Genomic DNA, 22,953 nt, shown 5'->3' on the forward strand with positions numbered 1-22,953 from the left:
TCCACTCCAGCTCTGAGAAAGAGCTGTTAGAGTCAAGATAACAATTAATACTTAGTTTATATTATTAGAAACTTATCATGAGCTGGGGAGGTGGCTCTGAAAAGAGTTAGAGGGACATCCAAGGTCTGAGTTCATAAGAACTTGGGTTGGTAGTCACTCTTGACCACTGGACCTCACAGCCACCTGCAAGGCCTCATGACATCATTCCATCTGCCGATCATGACGTCACCCAGCTGCAGCAACACCATCTAGAAGACTGGCTCAGGTCACACCTGAACTTCTGACTCCAGACTTACACTTGGATAAGCCCTGCATGGTTCACGTGCACACCCCTGTTTAAAAAGCCCTGTCTACATGATGATGGTTCCTCCAATGTGCTTCCATGTTCCTGTCTGTCACAGTTCCCTGTCTGATGATAGTTGTTGTTAAACTAGGCTGTCAGGAGAATTTGATTTTGAGCCACATGTCCGTTCATTCAACAAATAAACCCAGCACATGTCAAAGGCTGAGTTACAACAGAGAATAAAAGACAGGAAGACAGAGTCGTAATCATTCCTAGCCCATGTGTGGCTTACCTTCTGGTGAGGGAAGACAAAATTAAGAAAAGCCTATAGTGCATCACTTGGTGCTAAAGCTACAGAGACAAACTGAGGAGGTAGAAGATGGTTGGAAGACAGGGAGAGTGGTCAGCAACATCCCTGAGTCCTCCTGTCAGGGCAGGTAACTAAGCAACCCCAGGAGATGTAACAAGAACTTTCTGCTTGATGGCCTCGATATATTTATGGATGGTCTGTCTGCCTTGTCCTTATTTGGCTTGATTTTTTTCTTTAAAAGTGTCAGTCCAGCTGGGCAGTGGTGGCGCACACCTTTAATCCCAGCACTTGGGAAGCAGAGGCAGGTGGATTTCTGAGTTCGAGGCCAGCCTGGTCTACAGTGTGAGTTCCAGGACAGCCAGGGCTATACAGAGAAACCCCATCTCCAAAAACAAAAAAAACAAAAAACAAAAATAAAAGTGCCAGCCCCCGAGCCCTCAAGGCTACCCAGACATGGCGTTCAGATAGGACTTCCAGGAATCTATGTATGTACGCTCATTAGGGCTCATGTAGGAGGAGTCCCTTATCTCCATAAGTCAGTCAGTTTTCTGGAAGTGTCTTCCAAAGTGACAGTGACACGGGAAGTGATGTTTCTCGATAAGAGAAAAGTCCCGGGTTTTACAGTTTTACAGTTTGGCTAGCCTTGGATACTAATTGCAACAAGAAGTCTCCCTTGCAGCTTTCGGGAGGCCGAGGCTCGACTTGTACACCAGCCATGCCTTGTGTTTTCATGCACCAGCAAATAACCCAAATCAGAACTGAACAACTCAGTTCTGCCTTAATCTTTACTACTGTACCCAGCGTGGACTCATGCTGCTTCTCCAACCCCTTCCTCCCTCAGCTTTCCTCTGGAGGAGCTCAATGGCTTGCCCTGTTCCTGGGCAAGAAGGTCTTTCTAGGGAGAGCACTAGGCTTGAAGTCCCCCTCCCCCAGCAGCAAGAGATGGATTTACTGCCCCAGAGTGGCTTAGGGGATTACATGATCTAGCCCCTCTATCTTTGGGCAGAATGCGGTCAAGATGTCTTTCAGAACCATATTTCCAGTGAGTTCTCTCTGCTAAGCCGTCCCAGCATCCCTCAAATCCCACTGTTATGACTAGCCTTGGTCACTTCCCTCCTGACCTTTTCTTAGCTAAAATGGAAAACAGTTGCCTCATTCCCTCGTAGAGAAGCTGAGCTGCTGCCTACTCATTCTCACCCCCTTCTTTTCCAAAAAAAAAAAAAAAAAAGATGAGAGCTAGTTTCTCTCTTTCCTATCCTGGGGCATTGCCTTTGTTTTCTCTGTGGGCTCCAAAAAAGTAAGGACAAAAATTCAGAACTCCCCAGCACACGTTGTGATTTTTGCTCAGTCTCTCCCACCAGGGAGAGACTCCCACCGTCGTCGTCATTGCTCCAATGGTAAGAGCCTGCTTTGCAATTGGAGAACTTCATCTGCCCATGATTGCTTCTCTATGTAATTCTGAGACACTCTTGAGGGTCTGTGTAAAGAGATCAAACAGGAGGGTCCAGTGACAGACCCTTGGGATTCCAGCACTAGGGAGGCAAAGACGGGAGGATCTCTGGGGTGTGCTAGCCAGTCAGTCTAGCCTAATTGGATAGCTCCAGATTTAGTAAGAGACTATATCTCAAGAGAATAGGATAGAGAATGATTGAGGAAGATACCTAACATCAACCTCGAGCCTATATGTGCACACCCACATACTCATATACACACACATACACACACACACACACACATATATATATATACACCACATACACACACATACACACACATACACATATATACATACACACACATACATATACCCACATACACCCAAACACACACACATAACACACGCATACATACACATACATACACCCACATATACACACATACACCCACATATACACACATACACATACATACACCCACATATACACACATACATACACACACCACACACATATACACACATACATACATATATACACACATACACACCACACACACACACAAATATACACACATACTCACACACACATACACCCACATACACACACATACATACACATATCCATACACCCATATATACATACATATAAACACACACATACACCCACATATACACACACAAACACACACATACACACCAACAAGAAAATTGTATTGGCTCAACCACAAGGTCTGAAATCCTCCATACATACCCCAGCCCTTCTGGCCATATTGTTCACTAACCCACCCCAACCTCCCTTTGACTTACCTTTCAGCCTACTGGCCCTTTAAGGCTGCTGAGCACTGTGTACTTCCTTGACCCCTTCCCTTGCTCACAGCTCCTCCCACTTGCCCCCCCCCCCCAATCCTCCCATATACAATTTGCAGGCCCTCTCTTCCACTATTCTTCCTGGATTTCAGAATGTAGGTCCGAGTCTGCCCAGGACCCAGCCCCAGTGAACCCCAGTCTTGGTTCCATTTCACTGTGGCTTTTCCTTCCCAGCTTTGTCACTCACTAAAGTCACTGGACTTGATGTCTGTCACCTTCTCTCAGGAGAGCCAAACGTCATGATAGCAAAGGACGCAGCCCTGCTTTCTGTACATGTCCACATTCAGCGCCTGGCTGAAGTGTGAGCTGGGAGAAAAATTAAATAAAATAATGATAACAGTTCCACTGCCCACATCGGCTACACTCTCACCAGCTAGAATTCCTTCTGCTGTGGGCTTGGGAGATAGATCCCTAACTATCAATAAACTCTACAATATATCTAGAGGGTGCTTTATGCATCCAGAAAGATCTGGAAATCCTGTGGTCACTGGGAATCCCCTAATAGAGCCATTTTCGAGAACGCCGCTCATGTAACAGCAGAAGTTGCCTTCATTTGAGTCCGAAAATCAAAAGGAAGGTGGTGTTTCAAATCAGATAGAACTACTCACATTGCCAAAAGCTTCAATGAGAAAGCTTAAAATCCACAAACCTTGGCAACGGTTGTTATGGAATTATATTTCCTCATACCCCAACCCCTTATGTTCTAGGTGATCTTGTCAATAGCTTTAAACCACTTTTTTTTCTTCTTTATGTACATGTATGGATGTGAGTCACATAGTAAAGTTTCAGAGGAGAAGGGTTTTTTTTTTTTTTTCCTCAACAAGAGCCAAATGCTTTATAAAGAGGAGGAAATGTTTGCCTGAATTCTGCAGCAATAGTTAAAGGGATATTATTGAATTCTGGAGTGATAGTTATATTTCTAGGCAGTTGATCTATGTAAGCTCCACCAGAAGGCAAAATTGTGTGTCCCTGCACTGTGTCTCTACACCATTCACATGCTCTGGAAGGTAAGGGACAAGCCGGCCAGGGCTGTGTGGACATGATACAGTCCAGAGGCTGGCCTTTGAACTGTGTGGACATTGAGGTTAAATCAAGCCAGCATTAGCTATCTCCTTGCTGACCGAGGCCACCCATTCTTATCACGGGGCCTGAATGTATCGTGTCCCGGCTGCCGTGGCTGGGCCGGTTGGAATGCTGTGGCCTAGATGCCTGGTGTTTTCTGGTCCCCAACATGAATAGACCTTAAAAGTGGGGGCTAACTGGTCAGCTTCCCCTTCAGCCCTTAAAGCAAACATGCCCCCCAGCCTTGCTGGTGGGGGAATAATGGAATGTTAAAGAGTCCACAACAGAAATTTCGCTGAAGATAAACAGATCTCATCAGCCACTGCCGAGAAACACATGGTTCTCATTTTGACCTGCTGAGGCCAAATTGAGTGTGCCTCAGAAACATAAAGAACTGGGATCGGCTTTCTCATGTGCACCCCAAATTCTTTCTGACCATAAGGCATTGCCTTGGCATTACCAGCACCTGAGAAGTAGTTTGGTCTTCCTGACCATTGGGCTCCCACCCTTTTCTTCTTCTTAAATTACCTGGACACTAGACCTGAGGCACACTTCAGACTTCCCCGAGGTCCTTGAAACCCGAGGCCCTGGGGGAAGAATCTGTTACCAGCTTCACTTTCTGCTGCTCTGGCATGCGTGCACCTCCAAAAAGCAATCTAAAGGCTTAGATAGAGCATGGTGGGTGGAGATGGCATCCAGGTGATTGCAGACCTTTTGATAGGAGGAGGGTCCTCAAATAATGTCCCTGATGGGTGCAGAGTGAATTCTGCAAAGCTGACTGGACCCGAACTTTGTTCTTCACTGTAGAGGGATCACAAAGCCAAAACTGGAATTTAAACAAACGAATACAATTCTAAGATCTGTGCTGTGTCCCAGTTGGTGGGGGGTGGGGGGTGGGATGGTGTGACAGGTTCATTCATTATCCAAATCAGTAGACTATCCCACTTCCAAAGCCTCTCGCCATCTGTGGAAGGCGAGCATCTCGGGCCTGCATGTCAAGTGCTCAAATAATGTATTTACGCCTCCATCTCTCACTGCGATGATCCAACCACATCTGGAACTTCTTTGCTGTCACTTCATCTCCCAAACTACATCCCTTCCATGTCACTTTAGCTCTGGTAAAGGCCATCCATGCCTGTGAAATGGGCCTCTCTGGAGCCCGCCTTTCTCTAATTACATGGAAATGGATTCTCTTTTATGGGGAGCCTGGTGTGGCCTGCACTCTTGACTCCCTGACATTCTGGCTGATTACCCCCAAAGAGGAGAAAAGGGGCTGAGGACGGAGGGCGAAAGCCTTGTGTCGGCCATCCCTAGAGCTAGTGGGAATACAGGTATCCCTCTATAGCGTAAGAGCTGGCAGGCTCACAGGAGGCTCCACACTCTGCCTCCTGGAGTGTGGATATCAGGGCTTCATTTCTCCTCTGTCTTGTCTTTGGTTTCAGTAACCTGACCTTTCAGACAGAACACAGCTTTCCTCAGTGTGATGAGAGGCAGCTGAGGAAAACATATTTTCTTTAGGAGATAGTTCTCAATTAGAAAGAAAACACCTAAGCCAAAGTCTCGATGTTTTCAGGATTTTAAATTTACTCTCTTGGCCCAGCCAACTAGTAAAGGTTCCTGTCACCAAACCACATGCACAATTAAGTAAAAGAATACAATCTGCTTACTGTCACTTTCTTTCTAGAATTAAAGGACACTAGGCTATTCTGGTGGTCGTGATCAGTCCCCAACTCTGCAGATTTCAAGTGAGCTGTTACTGTGGACAGCTGTTATGTGCCTTTCTTTCTCCTTTCCATCTCAATGACAAAACTATCTAGTTGAGGTCCTTATTGATATGAAACTGGAGCATTGGGGGTGGGTGGGTCCTAAGCAAAGCTAGAGCCTTCTCTGAGGAGCGCCCTGTCTTCTGATCTCTCCACTCCCAAAGTAGGTAGTTGGTAATTGAATTAGCAGATCTGACATTCACAGCATTCTCTCGGTATCCCATCTCAGAGGGCGTGTGAATTCAGAGAATTCAGAAGGGCCCAGCAGTTAAGTCTCCGGTCTGTTTACCCACTTGCCATCAGCTGTGGTTAGGTAACATGATACAAAAAAGTGGCCCAGGGAAGGGACAGGGAGCAGAATGTCGGCTGACAGAGAAGCGGGAGTTAACGGGAAACACATGTTCTTGGCAAAAAATGAACCTGTGCAGTTTTACCAGTCAGCCCTGGGCTAGTTTCAAGTCAACTTCCCCCAAGGGTTGCATTGAGGAAGACTCCAAGCAGAACTCCTGAGTGACGCAGGGTTAGTTCAGGTTCCCGCTTACCTGTCTCTCTCTGTCTGTGCACCCGAGGCTCGGAGCCAGGCAAATTTTGATGACCTTGTCTGTGAAATCCCAGCCAGCGGTGTGTCATCAGGAGAGTGGGCTAAAGCTGGTGGGTCATCTAGGCCTCAGATGTGCAGTTAAAATAAGTTAGGCACAGCGGGACACATTCAGGAGGCAGGAACAGGTGGGTCTTTGTGAGTTCAAAGCCAGCCTGGTCTACATAGTGAGTTCCAAGCCAGCCAGAGCTATGTAGAGACAAAGAAAGAAAGTGCTAAGGATACCACAGGCCTGAGTAGAGTTGGTACCTTAGTTGTGGGGCAGGTTAATCCGCACACCTCAAACCTCACATCCTTCTCCTTGGATCAGAGCCTTCGTTGGCTTTCCCATGCTGCAGAACCACCCTACTCCTAAGATTTGCTTACAAGGCCCTTGCTTTGTTGTGCAAAATGGATAACAATAGCAGGTGGTTTAGGAAGCTACAAAGGTCCTGGCACCTCGATGTGAGAGCTTCTTGTTACAGGGTAATGGGAGTGGGTTGTCACTCCCATTAGCACATATGTTGATGGGGTCGTCACCTACTATGACTGCAGTCTTAGCACACAGGGTGGTGGACAACTTCAATCCTAGCACTCAGGGAGGTACACCAACCTGTGAATGAGGTGGAGGGCACATTCACACCTCAGCAGGAGTCCTCCATCCAGGCCACCCCTCCTGCTTCCAGCCATGCTTGTCCAAGGTTGAACTCGAGGCCACAGTTTGTACCTTCAGGCTTTGCTATTCCTTTCTCTCTGGATTCTGTGCCCCCTCCTCAAGATCTGGGAGAGGCCTGGTAGCTCCCCTGAGTAGGGAATGCTCTGAGGCATGGACAAACTGTGGTGCTATCAGCTGTTAGAGCATCATCTGTAGAGCCTGGGTGCTTCAGCAGGAAGTGTGGCAGGGACTCTGGCTTCCCAGACTTACAGAGCTAGAGGAATAGGTTGCTTCAGCCCTCAGACCCTCACAGCTGCAAAGTGTGGGCGACAGATAGAGACCTGGTGTCACAGTTTGCCTGGAATACCTCTGGTGTCTGCCTGCCTGCCTGTCTGTCTGTCTGTCTCTTATAACTGGTCAACTAACTGTGGATATTATTCAGCCCTAACCCCCCCCCCCCAAAAAAAAAAAAAAAAAAAAAAAAAAAAAAAAAAAAAAACTCACTCTGTCATTTGTGGCAACATGGATGAAACTGGAGGATATTGCATTAGGTGAAGTTAACCAGACATAGGATAAAAATAGACATGTTCTCAACAAGCAGAAACTAGAAAAGGTGACCTCACAGTCTCGTGTGAGACGGTGTCCACCAGAGCCTGGGATGGGTGGAGAAAAGGGGATTGGGGGGAAGAAATGGTTTACTACAAATGAGGAGCAGTGAGGAAGCTAACGGAGAAGGTGCTGAATATCCCTAACACAGACAGACAGACAGACATCCAAGACAATGGACTCTCCAGGGACTTGATGGTCTGCTTACATACTGCATTCACACACACACACACACACACACACACACACACACACACGCCATTAAAAAAAAAAAAAACTTTAATAAGAAAACTCATGCTATGCTCACAAATACATGGTTTTGTGTATATCTGTATTTAAAACATTTCGTCAAGCCCCATTTAGACAGTCATAGGGTCTCCATACTGACGGCAGTACTTTCTACACAAAGGCATTGCAAGCATCCAGTGTATGTCCCACCTGATAGAATAGTGCCTCATTGAAACTAAGATTATCTTTTATGGACTCTGCATAGAGAGGACCCAAGGAGATGGGACTTGAGGGGTGGAGCTAGAAAAGCAAGCCTGGTGTGATATTACAAGCTGGTAACCCCAGTGTCTAGACGCCAGAGTAGGATGGCTATAGCAATTCAAGGCTTGCCCAACAGCACATGACTCCTCCAGGTCTATAACAGACACCGTGATCCTGAGCCTCACACGTGGAAACATTCTGGTTCCTCTGAGCCTTTTTCTGACCACAGCCTACACGACTATCCCTTTCTTACCTGGAGACTGAGGCTGGTGATGTCCACAGGAAAAGCTAGCTTTCCTTGGCAGTGTCATCACCAAGACAAGAGCCGTGATTTGGCCTTCAAACCCCATGATTCATGAAGTGAGACCACTTATAGCAGATGGGACACTCTCCTCTGACATCTTGGCTGCTTCCAGCCACTCCCCCAGGATGACTCTCCTACCACGAGATGTCCATGTCATCTTGGCCTCCACAGTGTGGGCTCCTGACAGTCTCCCACACTGCCACCCTCTCTTGGTTTCAGGTTACACAGTGTTTTCTTTGGGGTCAGGTTTGGAGAGGACAGATAACAACAGAAAACCCTCAGTAACTGTGCCCGGCAGAATCCAGCCTCAACAATGTGCCCCGCGCCTTCTTGTCCCTGGTTGTGGACTTAGTACGTTCTTTTGTGCAGATTCCAATAGCCACAGGCCTCCCTCAACTCCCGGGGGTCCCACCGAGGACCAGCCCTGTTGTGGGAAGCATTTGGGCTCCAGCGGTCTGGGAAAGTATGAAAGTGAGTGGGCCGAGGTGAGCAGGGGGCAGAGGCCACAGGGCCCTCAGCCAGCTGAAGATGGGACTGTTGAACACAAGCAGTGTGGTGCTGGGTGTGACACAGGGAAAAACTTTTATTTCCTCATGATTTTGAGCAAAGATGATTAAAGGGATATTCTAATTTGCTTTCTCTTGCTTTGATAAACATCCATAACCAAAAGCAATTTGGGGAGGAAAGGGTTTATTTGGCTTACAGCTTACAGCCCATTGTGCAGGAAGCCAAAGCAGGAACCTGGAGGCAGGAACTGGTGCAGAGGCCATGGAGAGATCCTGTTACTAGCTTCCTATCCAGGGTTCACACAGCCTGATATTTTATAGTACCCAGGGCCGTGAACCCAGAGATGGCACTGCCCACGGTGGACTGGACCCTCCTACATTAATCATAAATCAAGAGAATTCTCCATGGGTTTTCCCAAGGCTGATCTGATAGAGGGGTGTTTTGTTTTGTCTTGTTTTAACAACTGAAGTTCTCTAGACAAAATCAACCAGCCCATGGGGAAAGGGTTTTAGCAATCACTTATCTACAGAATTGAAGAAGAGGACCCCTGGCTAAGAAGATGGTTGTATGAGTTAAAAGGTGCTGGCTACTAAGCCTGCTGCCCTGAGTTTGATTCCCAGAACCCAAGTGGTAGGAAAGAACTGACTCTGACCCCCACACATGCACCATGGCATGCACGCCTCCTCCATTCACACAGACACAAGATGTTCCGTGGAAGCTGTACATATGATCCTGGAAGCATGTGATCAGCTCCTAGGAGTAACCTTGTAAGTCACTGCGCTAAATCTGTACATAAGGAAACCAAAGCCTGGGAGACTCAGGTTGTCATGGTTGTGCAGAGCTGAGCTGCTGCAGGTACCACATTGAGTATTCAAGAGTATAGCCAGGTGGTGGCACACACCTTTAATCCCAGCCCTTGGGAGGCAGAGGCAGGCAAATCTCTGAGTTCGAGGCTAGCTTAGTCTACAAAGTGAGTTCTAGGACAGCTAGAGCTACACAGAGATATTCTGTCTCAAACAAGCTCCAAAACGTCCATGGGGTTGGAGAGAGAGCTCAGAGGGTTAACATGCTCTCCTTACAAGCATGAGAACCTGAGTTCAATCCCCAGCCCCCACATTAAAAAGCTAGGGGTCAGGGCTCACGTTTGTAATCCTAGTACTGGAGAGCTGGCAACAGGAGGATCCTTAGGGGTCACCAGCCAGGCCAGCTAGTCTAATTGGTAAGTTCCAGGCTATTGAGACCATCTCAGAGAAAGGAGATGGTATCTCTAGGTTGACATTCAAGGTTGTCCTCTGGTCTCTGTGTGCACATGTGCCCACACACAAACATGGACACACATTTTTAAAAGTATACTACGTGATTCACAACAGGCAAGTTATAGACCCTACCTCAGTATTCATCAGCAGAGGCATGGATGGTGTACTGTAAAGACAGAGTAAGCCTTGTTCAATGGTAAAGACGAGTGAACTTTGTCAAACACAGGACAAAGATGGAGTTGGAGACAAACATGTTCAATGAAGTAAGAGGGGAGGGGACAGAGGACAAGAGTGGTGTGTGGGATAGCATCGACTCGCTGGGCTCCTTTTACTGGGTTCAGGCTGTTGCTAGCAGCCAACCATTGTAACCTTGGATAAGTCACCAGACCTAAGGCCTCGGGTCCTTATCTGTCAGCTAAGGCCAAGGACTGCATGATCTGGGAACTGCATTCCAAAAACAACATTCCAGGGTACTCTGTTCCCCTTCCAGACCCAGAGACAACACGAAATGGCCTGGCCTCCCAGTCTGCAGGCGCTCAACCCTCCCATGGGCTGGCTAGCAGTCAGCTTTTTGTTGGGGGCTGAGAGGAGACAGTGGCAAAATGGGTCGCCATGAAGAATTCTGGGTAATAAGAGGGTGGATGGTTGTCCTCCCTGACTTCACCACAGTCCATCCTTGACCCCTGAACCTAGTGCTAGGGTGTGTGTATGGTGCATGGCCCACTCTCAAGAGCACCTCTGTCTGCGGAGCTGCCTTCTTATCTTTCTGTACCTCCATCTTTAAGATGGCATCAGATACCACCAGCCCTGTCCCACGGGACTGTTGTAAAGCAGATGTTAAAGTGTGAATGATCCCGGATGTTACCAGCGACTGTGACCTGTTCATCCTCTCGGAGGAGTGCCCCCTGCAGTGATCCTGGTCTGGGATTGAATGGCTGAATTTTAGCTGCACCAGATCAGACCCCATAGAGACCCTGGGAGCCTTCAGTCTCCTGCTGAAACAAGACCACCCTGAGCCTCCCAGAAAAGTGGGTTATTTCCTGATTAAAATGATTCCCATATAACCACAGTCACGAGAGCAATAGCCAACGTTTTCATCCACCACTGACTTCAGCTTCTGCTTCCTGCCCCACATTCCACTGGGGGCAGACTGTCATAAGGCATCAGATCCCCTGACCATTACTTCCCTGTACACACACCATGCCAGAGACGCCCTGTGGAAGAAGAAATTAATTCTGGCTCTGACTCTGCCCACCAAGGCCTGGCCGTTTCTCACACACTTTGCTCCCACTCCCGGCCCCTGCCCCTCTCTACTGGCACCTGTGACCAGATGTCACCTCATCTTATCACACTGGGGGCTCTTGTGCAAAACCAGCTAGAGTGGGTTGGCAACCAGGTTTCTCCCACTGCCTGAAATGCCAGAGCACCAGTTTTCAGAATGCTGAGGGACTCTTGGCCTGCCTCTGATTTCAGTGAGAGTCAGTGTGTCTGTCCTTCAAGGCTCGGAGGTTTTCTCAGTACCAACCGGGTTTGTGGTATGATGGGCAGGCCTTGGGGAAGAGCAGGGGTCTTCACTGGAACTTCTGTGCAGAAGACTGTTTTCTCTGGGCCTGTCAGTCAGCATTGTCCCCTCAAGGGACAAGCCAGGGAAGGGGAGTCCCGCATGCTTGAGAATGGAAGGAGACAGAAGGTCTGACAGCATGAGCTCACAAAAACAAACCTCAGGTACCCACCACATGGTTGATGCTCCAGTTGGAGCAGAAATGAGGGCCCAGAGCAATTCTCTCAAGAAGAGCTCCTAAGGGGTTTTGCCGCAATCTGGTGACTCCATAGAATCCTTCTAGAAACTTCCAACAGTGGGCCATACATGAGACCCACTTATAAGTTCTGAATGAACTGAGGTCCCAGAAGTCCTGAGCTCCACACAAGGACTCTTGACTCTGTTAGCATGTGACTTGAATTTCTTTTTGCCTCCTAAATGCCTGTCTGACAGGAATGATGTTAATGAGTTTCGAAATCAAGAAGCAGAAGGTTAGAGCTACTCCTCAGATCTCATTTGCATGCTGTGGTCATCTCAGCTCAGTTATTTAAGGACTTAATAGCCACATTTTCTAACATAACTTCTACCTTAAACACTTCTTAGCCAGAGCTGTGGTAAGCCTGTGGGCTTGGCTGCCAGGCCTGCTAAGGCAGGAGGATATCTTGAACCCAGGTGTTCAAGGCCATACCAGGAAACAGTCAAGAATCTCACAGAATGAAACACCCTTTGACTGCTCTTGTACTCTAGAGACTGGCAGCTGGGAGAGTCTATGCTCAGCTGCCATGCCAGATGCTTCTAGATCTGTCCTTTCTTAGACCACTGGCTCTAACAGGTCTCTCTCCATTTCCAGGTGAGCCAAGAGAAGGGTAACTGCTCTGTACAAAGGAACCCAACCCCCTGCATCATCCCTCAAGAACAAGAGAACATCTTCCACACCATATTTGCTTTTTTCTCCAAGTCCGGAAGAAAAGTGTTGGTAAGAAGTTGCTTGGTGACAGGACCATGAGGGTGGGCCTCACAGGGAAGGCATCTCAGAGACGAGAGGCCAGTCTCTTCTACTTGGAGTTTCTTGTTTCTCAAATCTGGTTTTCATTGGTTAACTCAAAAAGACCCAAGGACTGTGATCAAACCCTATTTTTCAGCCCAGGATTTCCCTCAAAATGTTAAATCTTTATTCCAAATCTCACTGCCTGACTAACAAAAAACCTAAACAACCTACCAATCAGGTACAGAATTTACAATACCATGGGGAAACCTCCTAGCAATTTCTATTAAAATTAAACATTACACAACCCAGAAAAATATATAATTTCTGTGTCTATCCCCAAGAAGTGAATACATGGGTTGTTGAAAGACACAGGAATATTTGAAGCAATTTTAGAGTAGCCAAAATCTGAACAATTCAGATATTTATTGACAATACGATGAGAAAACAGGTATATCCATACACAGGAATATTATAGAACTATAAAAATGTAACTAATAGTATTAATACACTGTATAGCATAAGTAAGTCTAACAAAAATTACACTAAATGAAAAATGAATAAAGGAACATTCTGGAATGTCATGTATGTAAGGAGTTCAGAATAGTAAAGATGACAAAAAGGTAGCATGGTCAGGTTAAACATGCTCTGGTGAAAACATGTAAAACATATGTGAAACATACATAATACACATGTAAAACACATGTAAAATGTATCAATATAATACTTACAATTTGTTCTTTTTGCTATGTATGATCTACCTCATCAGGGCTTCTCCAAAGTCCCTTTCCCTGCACCCTGATTACATTCACTGAGCTCTTGACTTCCACATACACACACCCCACAGACACTTGAACACCTTTCCTTCCCCTTGGAGAGTTCAGCTGCTTGCTATTAGAGGTTTGGATATTTTTTTTCCTTTTGTGTACCATTTTGGTTCTTTTTGCTATGACATTATACCCTGGCATAAGCCACTTAGGAGAGAAAAGTTCATTTTAGCCCACAATTCCTAGGGTGCAGTTCATCACTGTGCAGAAGTCACGAGACACCCAGTTACCTTACATCCGCACTGAAGAAATGGAGAGGAAAGAATTAAGACATTTCTGCCGTGCTCAGCTCATTTTCTCTATTCTCACATAGTTCAGGACACCCTGCCTAGGGAATGGCGCCGCCCACAGTGGGCCGGTCTTTCCACATCAATCAGTATAGTGGAGATAGCCCCTCATAGACCACCCTGATCCCTCACTGAGACTGTCTTTCTAGGATTCTAGATTATGTCAAGCTAACCAGTAGCACAAATGTAAGGATAGCCCATCTTTGTAAAGGTCCTTGGGGATAGATACAGTGACATCGGCTGTTTGTTCCATACAACTCCAGGTCAAGCTGAAAATGACCCCTGCAATTGAAGCTTCACACAGGTACACACACACCCACACACACAGAGAGAGAGAGAGAGAGAGAGAGAGAGAGAGAGAGAGAAACACAGAAACACACACACACTTTATATATAAAGATACACTTTCAAACACAAAAGAAAAATCCCTCATTGGTCACTGGAATAAACTTTCCCTTGGCAGTTTATGTGTCTCTGAGTCATACAGCTTCTTTGTTCTTTAAGCACCAACCACCACCCCACCCCGTCCACCAAACAGGAGACTGATGTCTACCTGCCAAAGCGTGGACCCAGAGTCAACTGTAGTCGGAAAGTATTCTTGTTTAAAAACTCATAAAAGTATATCAGGATAGCTAAATGTTTCTTTTTGAGAATTGACTCTCCTTGTGAAATTCAACATTTTTGGTAGAATTAACCACATAAACATTGTGTATCTACTTGTGGACTCCCCCAAACACTGGAGACCAGAGAGCCCTAGTGCCCAACAAGGCCGAAAATCCTTCTACCGCCCTCTGCTGGTGACAGGGCATAATTACATCTTCTTTAGTTTGGGGGTGGGTATGTTAGTTATAGTTTGGTTTTTTTGTTTTTGTTTTTTAAGCTAATCTTTATAGCGGTACAATTATAACAAAGTAATACAAATAATATATAAATAAAATATAAATAAAATAATAACAATAATAGTACAAAGATAACAGTAATTGAATTGTGTGGTATAGTTTTAAACAGAAGAAATCATGGAAACAGTTCAGGTTACACCATCCCTCTCCCTGTACCATGTTTGTTTTAAAAAAATCACTTTTTTTCTAAATCATTTGATGGGTCAAGTGTATTCAGTGACTGGTCACACTTAATTCCTATTTTACTCTGTATTTTTGGAGCTGGGATGGAATTCTGGGCCCCAGACAAGCTGGGCAGGAGGTCTGGTGTCAGCCACTCCACGGGCCCCACCTCTTCCTCTTGATTTTGCCTCAGTTAACATAGCAGACACTCAGCGCTTTAGATGGCTTTGGGTGGTCTGTGTCTTAATTCCAACTGGGAATTTTCTCCTCAGGACTGTGAAAAGCCGGGGAGCTTCTGCCTAACATTGCACTGCAACCTTAGTGCTCTCCCCAAAGAGGAAAGCCGTACCATCGACCTGTACATGCTACTGAACACAGAGATACTGAAGAAGGTGAGTCCCCGGCCTGCACTCTCAGGGGTTACCCAGAACCCCTGGATTCCGTTCCCCAGGAACACTCGGGCTGCTCCTTGGCAAATTTTCCCAGCATGCACCGCTGGCGATTAGTCCACCAGAGGTTGCCAAGAAACAGTATCAGACCCTCAGTGTTCACGCTTTAATCCAAGGACTGGTGGTGTCACCGAGTATCCCAGCTTCTTTACCAGCTTCCCAAGTTTTCATCTGTCCGTCCGTGGTGTTGTTCTTTAATTTTTCTTGGGCTAATCTGAAGGGTGACGCTGCAGCTGCATGCCTTCAGTTCCAGTAGAGGGATCTCTCAGTTTGAGGCCAGCCTGGTCTCTCAAAAAAAAGACGCAAATATCTCCTTGGGCTTATAAAACCTCAGATTCTTTGGGGGATGGAACTTGAGATGGTACTGACAAGCTTACAAATTCTACTGATTTGGGGACAATGTCTTGTTTTGGTTTTGGTCAAAGGTCAGCCAGCCTTTTCTATCAAGGGCTTTCAAGAACTGTTTTAGGCTTTATGGGCCAGAATCAGTGTGTTCAGCCCTTTTGACCTTGTGACATACTGTGGTCACCTGTGACAGTCAGGCTTGAGAGGTCATCAAATTACAAAAACAGCACACAATAAACAAACTCACGCTGTTTTAAATAAATTGATTTTGGTTTTGTATTGGGCTATCCATGTTCATAGCTACACTAGAGTATGGATGGCATATGGCACAGGTGTGTATGCTAATTTAGTCATCATATGCTAATTTAGTCATTTGCAACAGTGTAACTCTGCCAGCAGCTGTAGACAATATTCAAATGCAGGGCATGACTGTGTTTCTAATAAAACTTTATTTACACAAACAAGAAGAGGGCCATATCTGACCCACGAAGCCTAGTTGGCCTGATTGCTTGTTCAAATGATCCCTCAAAGAAGTTGAATTTGTGAACCACAGATCACTTTGCTACTGTGAGTTTAACAAATAGGGTTCCAAATATCTCAGTCAGCAAGCAAATCAGTGCCCCCCTAAGAAAGGTTTACTCTGATTTATTTTAAGATAAGAGCTTGATGGTGTGATAGGCGTTGTGCCACAGGATGCCATAGAAATAGTTTAAAAAATATACGTGTTAGTCTCGGAGTTCTTTTTTAGATTTATTTGAAAAGACTAAACACACAAGATGTGTTCAAAGCCATCCAGATGGTCCACAGGTGAGAAGCATCAAAGCTATCACATGGTCAGCTTGTAATTAGATCCAGCAGTGATGCCACAGCCTGAGAAGATGCAGTCGTTGGGGGCTGGGGTTTGCTTTGTTTTCCCTGCCTCTCTATAGCTATTACAGTCTCCACAGACTGTGGAGAGCTGGACACCATCTGGGTTCCCTAGTTTGGAAACTAGTTGGGGAAGGTGGGCTCCCACTCAGGGCTTCCCTGGGATAGCCACTCGATATAGGTTAGTGTTAGCGGAGGCCAGGTGTGAGCTAGTCTACCATCTTCCTTCAAGGGGTCCCTCCCTGACATGGTTCCCTAAGAGTCGACGTACTTTCTCCCCAGTCCATGTTAGCCAGGGCTGCTGCCAGTCTATTTTTCATGAACTTACTCATCACTGTCCCCAGAGCAGTGGCACTGAAGGGTGAGGACTGCGCTGCTTGCCATCTCTTTGCCCTCACCCATGGCTGCTGATTGCTTCAGTCACAGGGGCTAATTGTAACTGTGAGCAGCTGGTTGTTAATCTCTCTCTCTCATGTTCAGTGGTTGACACTTAGCCAAGGACTCCATCCTAGAAATATTGTTCTCGCTGGTCAGGCAAACCAATGGAGTCCCCAGGCAGGAGAGATGACAGCTCTGGGTTGTCATACGGCAGAGACCTAGACACAGAGTACGCTTTGCGTCTGAAGCACTGTCAGGCCTGGACCCTAGCACAGCGTGCCTTTGGGGAGTCGACCAGATGGCTCCAGGGCCACTGGGTCTCCCTGAGGACATGGATCAACATAGACCTTGTGGCTGGCCTCAGCCTAGGGTTGTTTATTTTCCTTTGACCTCAAGGTCTGACTCCAGGCAAGGGAATCTGAGGTTTTATTGTTTTAACCTCCGCTAGTTTTCATTTGAAATGTTGGGTCTGATTTTTTTTTTTTTTAATCTTCGGAGGATAGGATTTCTTTGGAAGTGTCCCTAAGGCCTTTTTCACAGCCACCAGGGGCCTCCTCTGTGCCAGCCCTTCATCTGCTTGGCCTCTAACCTAACCATTATTATCACTGTTAATATCTACGGTGGTCACACTGATGATTTGTAATAAAAATACAGTATCGGAGGATGGCTTTACGGCTCAGTGGATAAAGGGGCTTGCAGCCAAGCATGACTACGATGCTCCATCCCCACAGTCCACATGATGGAAGGAGAAAATGGCCCAATAAAAGTTGTCTACTGATCTCTCATGTAGGCTATTGCCTGTACATAACCCCCAATACTCCCACACTAAATTAAGTAATTAATTAAGTGTAAAATCAGTAGAGGGTCAGAGGATACAGGAAACCAAAATTTACAAAACTATTAAATTGCTTGAAGATTTTATGAAGCAGAAATATTCTTTTGAATGACAATCCTCCTAGAACCATTTAAAAAAAAAATTTTAAAGGAGAAAGTGGTTACAAAAAAAGAAAAGGAAAGGAAAGGAAGGAAGATGGGTGAGCTGGAGAGATGACTCAGCAGTTAAGAGCACTGACTGTTCTTCCAGAGGTCCTGAGTTCAGTTCCCAGCAACCACATGGTCACTCACAACTGCTTGTAACTCCAAATCCAGGAGATCTGACGCTCTCTTCTGGCCTCTGCAGGCACCTGCACTCATGTGCACATGCTCCCCTACGCAAATAGCAGACACACAGAAATATGCATAATTAACATTAAGTTTTTTAAATAACTTAAGTTTAATTTGACCAATGCATATATAGTTCTCAAGTTCAAGTGGGGCTTACTCATAGGCGCCCAGCACTCCTGTGGGTGTCTGGAAATATCCCGTTAAATCTCATTAATGTGAACAACTGTTTATGAAACACTTATGCTGTTTTTAGCTGGGTTTTTTTTTTGTTTTGTTCTGCTTTAAGAATAATTTGTATACAACTTCTACATAAAGTACACCATCAGGGGTCCCCTTGTTCTGCCCCAGGATGGTCTCTGTGGTTTCCTGAGGGATAAGCAAAAGGAACCCTTAGAACTTATATCTAGAGCAATGTTTCTCAAACTGTGAGACACAGCCCTTTTGGGAGTCAAAAACCCCTTCCACCGGAGTTGCCTAAAACCATCTGCATATCAGATATTTACATTACGACTCATAACAGTAGCAAGAGTATTTAATTAGCAACAGAAATCAATTCTATGGATGGGGTCACCACAGCACGAGGGACTGCCTCAAAGGGTTGCAGCGTTAGGAGCAGTGAGCACCACTGATACACAGAGAGGCCTTTGTTATTTCTGTGTGCATTGGGCAAGTGTAGGTCAACGCTGGCCATTGATTGTGAGATTGGTCTTAGCTCATTTTCTGTGTCACAGGGAGCATGGGACCGGGTGACATACAAATAATAAAAGTGCCTTCGACTTCTCCAGACTCAGGCCTGGAGGATGAGAAGCCCAAGGACATGTGCACGAATTTAGCCTCCCTTGCGGGCCTTGAGCTACATGATGGCACAACAGGTCTTTCTTCTTCTTAGAAAACTGTCATCAAAGCATTGTGTGACAAACTTTTCCTGGGACATTGTATAAACACACACACACACACACACAAACCTCTGAAAGGAAATCCACAACAAACCAAAGTAATCACTGGGCCAAAGTCCAACCTGGTGAGCCAATGAATATCTGTTGTAGTTCCTACAGGAGGATAGATGTATGGCCACTCACAGGGGCCAAGATGACTCCTAACAGCTGCTACACCACTGAAAAGCCCATCCCCTGCTCCCCACACACTCACTCTAATTCCATCACCCCTCTCCCTTCACCCCCATATAGGTGACAACCCAGACTCTGCAGCCCTTAACTCTGAGAAATTCCTCTCTGCAACTCATCTGGTCAGAGCCCCCTCCCCCAGCAGCTGCTGATTCCTTTCCTAAAGCTGGGAGGGAGCTACCAGAATCTTTCTAGTTTCACTTTCCCAGACTGATGACCTCTCTTTTACCTCCTGGGTCACATAAGCCTTCTACTTTCTCTTGGGGGTGGGGGTGGATTTCAATCCCAGGAAACTGCCACAAAAGCACACAGGACACTCTATCCTTGCGACTTGCCTAATCTGACTAGCTACTAGAAGCCTCCCGCTGAGTCTGAATGCACAGCACAGGTCTTTAGAGATTATATTCACAAAACCTGAACCCTGGGGACCTGTATAAACCACAGTGGCTTCCTGGAGTGACAGAGGAACTCAGGTGAAAAGACTAAAGACACCTGGCTAGCAGAGTCCAGCCATCCCTCAGGGGCAGCGAGGACACTCCACAGTCATCAACAGCCCCGTCTGACCTGAGACCCTGGCCTTTCCTAATTTTGCCAACCGACATCTTTTTCCAAATTCTTTCTTCATCTCTACTTTGGACCCATGTTCGTGGTATCTGGATGGTGGCTTTGAAACGGAGTCCACATCAAGGCTTTCAACTGCTTCTGCCAACAGCCACTTCCTGAGGCTCAGAGGTCCCCCTTTTTGCCCCTCAGACCTGATTTATAAACTAGATGTTTGTCTCCCCCACCCAACCCCAACCTGTCACTGTGCCCTCGGATACCTTCTTTGAGTGTTCAGCCCCAAGATAACTTCATTCAAGAGCAGAGAAAGAGTTAAGAGTAGCTAAGCTTTCATGGTTTTGAGGGCTGTGGTCTGGGCAGGAAGATGACTAGAAAATAAGAATCAGATGCCTTCTGGGGATGACAGGCTGGGATTTGTTGCACACAATTAAACAGCTTTATTTATCTTCCACTCTTCGTGAATGTCAGTACCCACCTCCAGCTATCTAGTCCTCGCCACTCGGAAACCGCAGCACAGGCTTGCGCGTGTTCGTTGCTGGAAGACGCAATGATAACTCTGCATCCTCCACCATCCAAAGGAAGTCTCAAGAGAAGGCAGCAGTGTATGCTCTGTAGGTAGCAGGGATGAGGACGCTGCTAGTTCAGTGATAAAACGTGTATGGAATCTTCATGGAACCCCAAGAATTCTGCAGCCCCACCCCCCTTCATGGGCACATCATTCTCAATGTCATTTGAAAGCATCTCGTGGTGAATTGTGTCATTTCTTCCACAGGACAGCTCCTCTGTCATCCAGTTCATGGCTCGAGCCAAGGTGAAGGTGGACCCTGCCCTGAGAGTGGTGGAGATAGCTAACGGGAACCCAGAAGAGACTCTGGTGAGTCGGCTGCCCTGGGACAGCTCTCCTCAGAGGACAGGAACCTGGAGCTGGGATCTGAGAGGAAAAATAATTTCTAGGCCAAGATGAAGGGTTTGTGTTAGACACAAAGCCATGGCTGCTCTGGCTTCCAGGGCCCCCTGGGAGGCCTCAAGCCTCTTGTTGTTGCATTAACGTTGTTCTTAGGATTCTGCTGGTATTTGAAAGGTTCTTGCAGTGATTGGCCAAAGGAAAAACTGTCTGGAAGTATCCTCAGCAAGGACTTAGATTTCTACTCTGAGGCCAAGGCTATTTTTATTTCTCTTGAGCCCTTCCTCAAAAATCTCTTCTGTTCTTCTGCCTGTGTTGTTTCACAGCTAAGCGCTGGGCTGGGGTGGGGTGGGGGTGGGAGGGGCTTAAGAAACAACTGCTTGGTTGTCTTAAAGAGGCCATGTCAAATTGCCAAGACCTAGAACCTTCTCTCTCACTCTCTTCCTTTTCCCTCGTCCTCCTTAAAGTCGCCGGGCTTTAGAGTGGGCAGTCAGCCTCATGGCTTAGCTGTCCAACGAGAGAGAGACTGGACAGAGAGGCCTTAGAATTCTGCTTTTTGTTGTTGTTGTTCCTGGGGAGAGAAGGGTCATCCACTGTTTGACACCCTCCTTCGTTCAGTCTCAGGGGTGTAGACAGGGAAGTCAGCCAAGGAACTGCTCTGCTGAGGAGCTGTGGAACTGCTGCCCTTCCTGTCCGCTCCCATGGATTTTACCGTCTCTCAAGGGAGGCTTGCCCACTCTCTCTCTCTCTCCTGTTGAATCTGTGCTGCTCTAACAAACTCATGAAGTGAATTCAAGAATTATGTACTTACACAGAAAGGGGCTGTTAACTTATTTTCTAACCACAACAGAGACCCGCCACTTCATTATACTGGGATGTGAGAGGCTGGGAATATGGTTCCGTCAGTAAAGTGCTTACTGCACGAAGATGATGGAGTTCTAGTCCCTAGCACGCATGCGTGTATGGAACCAGATGCAGTAGCCTATAACCCTAGTTCTGGGGAAGTGCAGAGAGGCAGATAGATCCCAGGTCCCAGGGGTTTCATGGTCAGCCAGTCCAGCCAAAGCAGTGAGCTCTAGGTTCAATGACATGACAGTCCTGCTCCTGTTGTCAGTAAATATCGTGAGAATGTCAGCCAGTCTAGGATGATTGCATTCATGAGGGGTCAGCCATCCCACAGTCAGTACAAGGATGGTTGTCTGGCCTGACCACTCTTCACATGGAGAAGTTGCCCAGAATGAAACTCAAGGCCTCCGCTAGTCAATTTCTCTGGCAGATCCAATATTTGAGGTTGGCACTCGGCTCTTATCTCTCTGCATTCTGGCAGAGAGCCACTCAGCATCTGGTTCAGCCTCTCACTGGGAAGGTAAGAGAGGAGTGGCCCTTGTTCACGTCATGGCACAGATTAAAGGACACGCGTAGTTTAGGATGTTCTGACAAACCATCGAATCAACAACGAAGCACCAATAGAAATGCTTAACAGTGCGCAGCAGATGAAGCCACTTGTGCAGGTGGAGAGAAAGCACTGGGTGTGCGGCCCGCACCCTGGGATCCAGGGAGGCGCAGCGGAGTGTTGTGTTCTGGGACTCCAAGTCATTGACTCTTGTTTTGAGAGCCATGGTGATATTTTCCCCACCAAGACTTGACCAGAAAGCTGTTGTTGGGTTTTTGTTTTGTTTTGTCTTGTTTTGTTTTGTTTTTCATGCTCCCAAAGGGAGTGGAAGGAGGGCGCAAGGAGAATCCCCAAAGAGAGAAGGTTCCTACCACCACCACCTTCCCACCCTCCCGCCACCCCACCCCCGCCCATCCCCTGTTGAGAATCCCTAATGAGCCCTCATGGAAGGCTCCTCCCACCCCTGGTCCGAGAACTAAGATTCAGTTCCACAATGTGTTCTCAACTTTCCTAGTAGGGGAAAAAAATCTTCTCTAAGTGAAAAGACTTCTAGTTTAAGAACAAGTACATCCCCTTCCCCCACCCCCCACACCCTGCATGATTCTTCTGAGTGCCTGGCTCCAATCAACCTTCCATCTGAAGGGGAATTTCCACAGAGACTGGGCAGCAAACTTAAATCAGGTGAAATTTCACAGCCTCTCAGATTAGGCACCAAACTGTTGTGGCCGTGAACTGATGAGGTCTGTGTCTGGTGTCCAGCAGGGCGGGGTGAGGAGGAAAGCAGTTGGGTTTTTAACCATAAATAGCATACATGGTGGTGAATTAGGGCAGCTGGACACTTTCCCTCGTGCCTTTCTGCTCTTACACACACACCCCAGCTCCGGGAATCAAGCGTTGGCCTTGAAGGTGTGAGCCGACTCATCTACCCTGACGTCCATCCTCAGCCCATCT

The 22,953-nt window shown here is 46.8% G+C and overlaps 1 protein-coding gene across 2 annotated transcripts in view; it reads left to right on the forward strand.

Annotated features, from left to right (window-relative positions):
- The window catches only part of Itga9 (integrin subunit alpha 9), a 295,010-nt gene that overhangs the window by 249,001 nt on the left and 23,056 nt on the right, over positions 1–22,953 (forward strand). For both annotated transcript variants that reach the window (XM_034484311.2, XM_076917769.1), the window contains 3 exons: positions 12,508–12,633; positions 15,090–15,209; positions 20,478–20,579. In XM_034484311.2, coding sequence (XP_034340202.1) covers positions 12,508–12,633; positions 15,090–15,209; positions 20,478–20,579 — 348 coding nt within the window. The remainder of the gene's footprint in view (positions 1–12,507; positions 12,634–15,089; positions 15,210–20,477; positions 20,580–22,953) is intronic.

Source organism: Arvicanthis niloticus, chromosome 21 (assembly GCF_011762505.2).
Source record: "Arvicanthis niloticus isolate mArvNil1 chromosome 21, mArvNil1.pat.X, whole genome shotgun sequence".
In the NCBI taxonomy this organism is placed as follows: Eukaryota; Metazoa; Chordata; class Mammalia; order Rodentia; family Muridae; genus Arvicanthis; species Arvicanthis niloticus.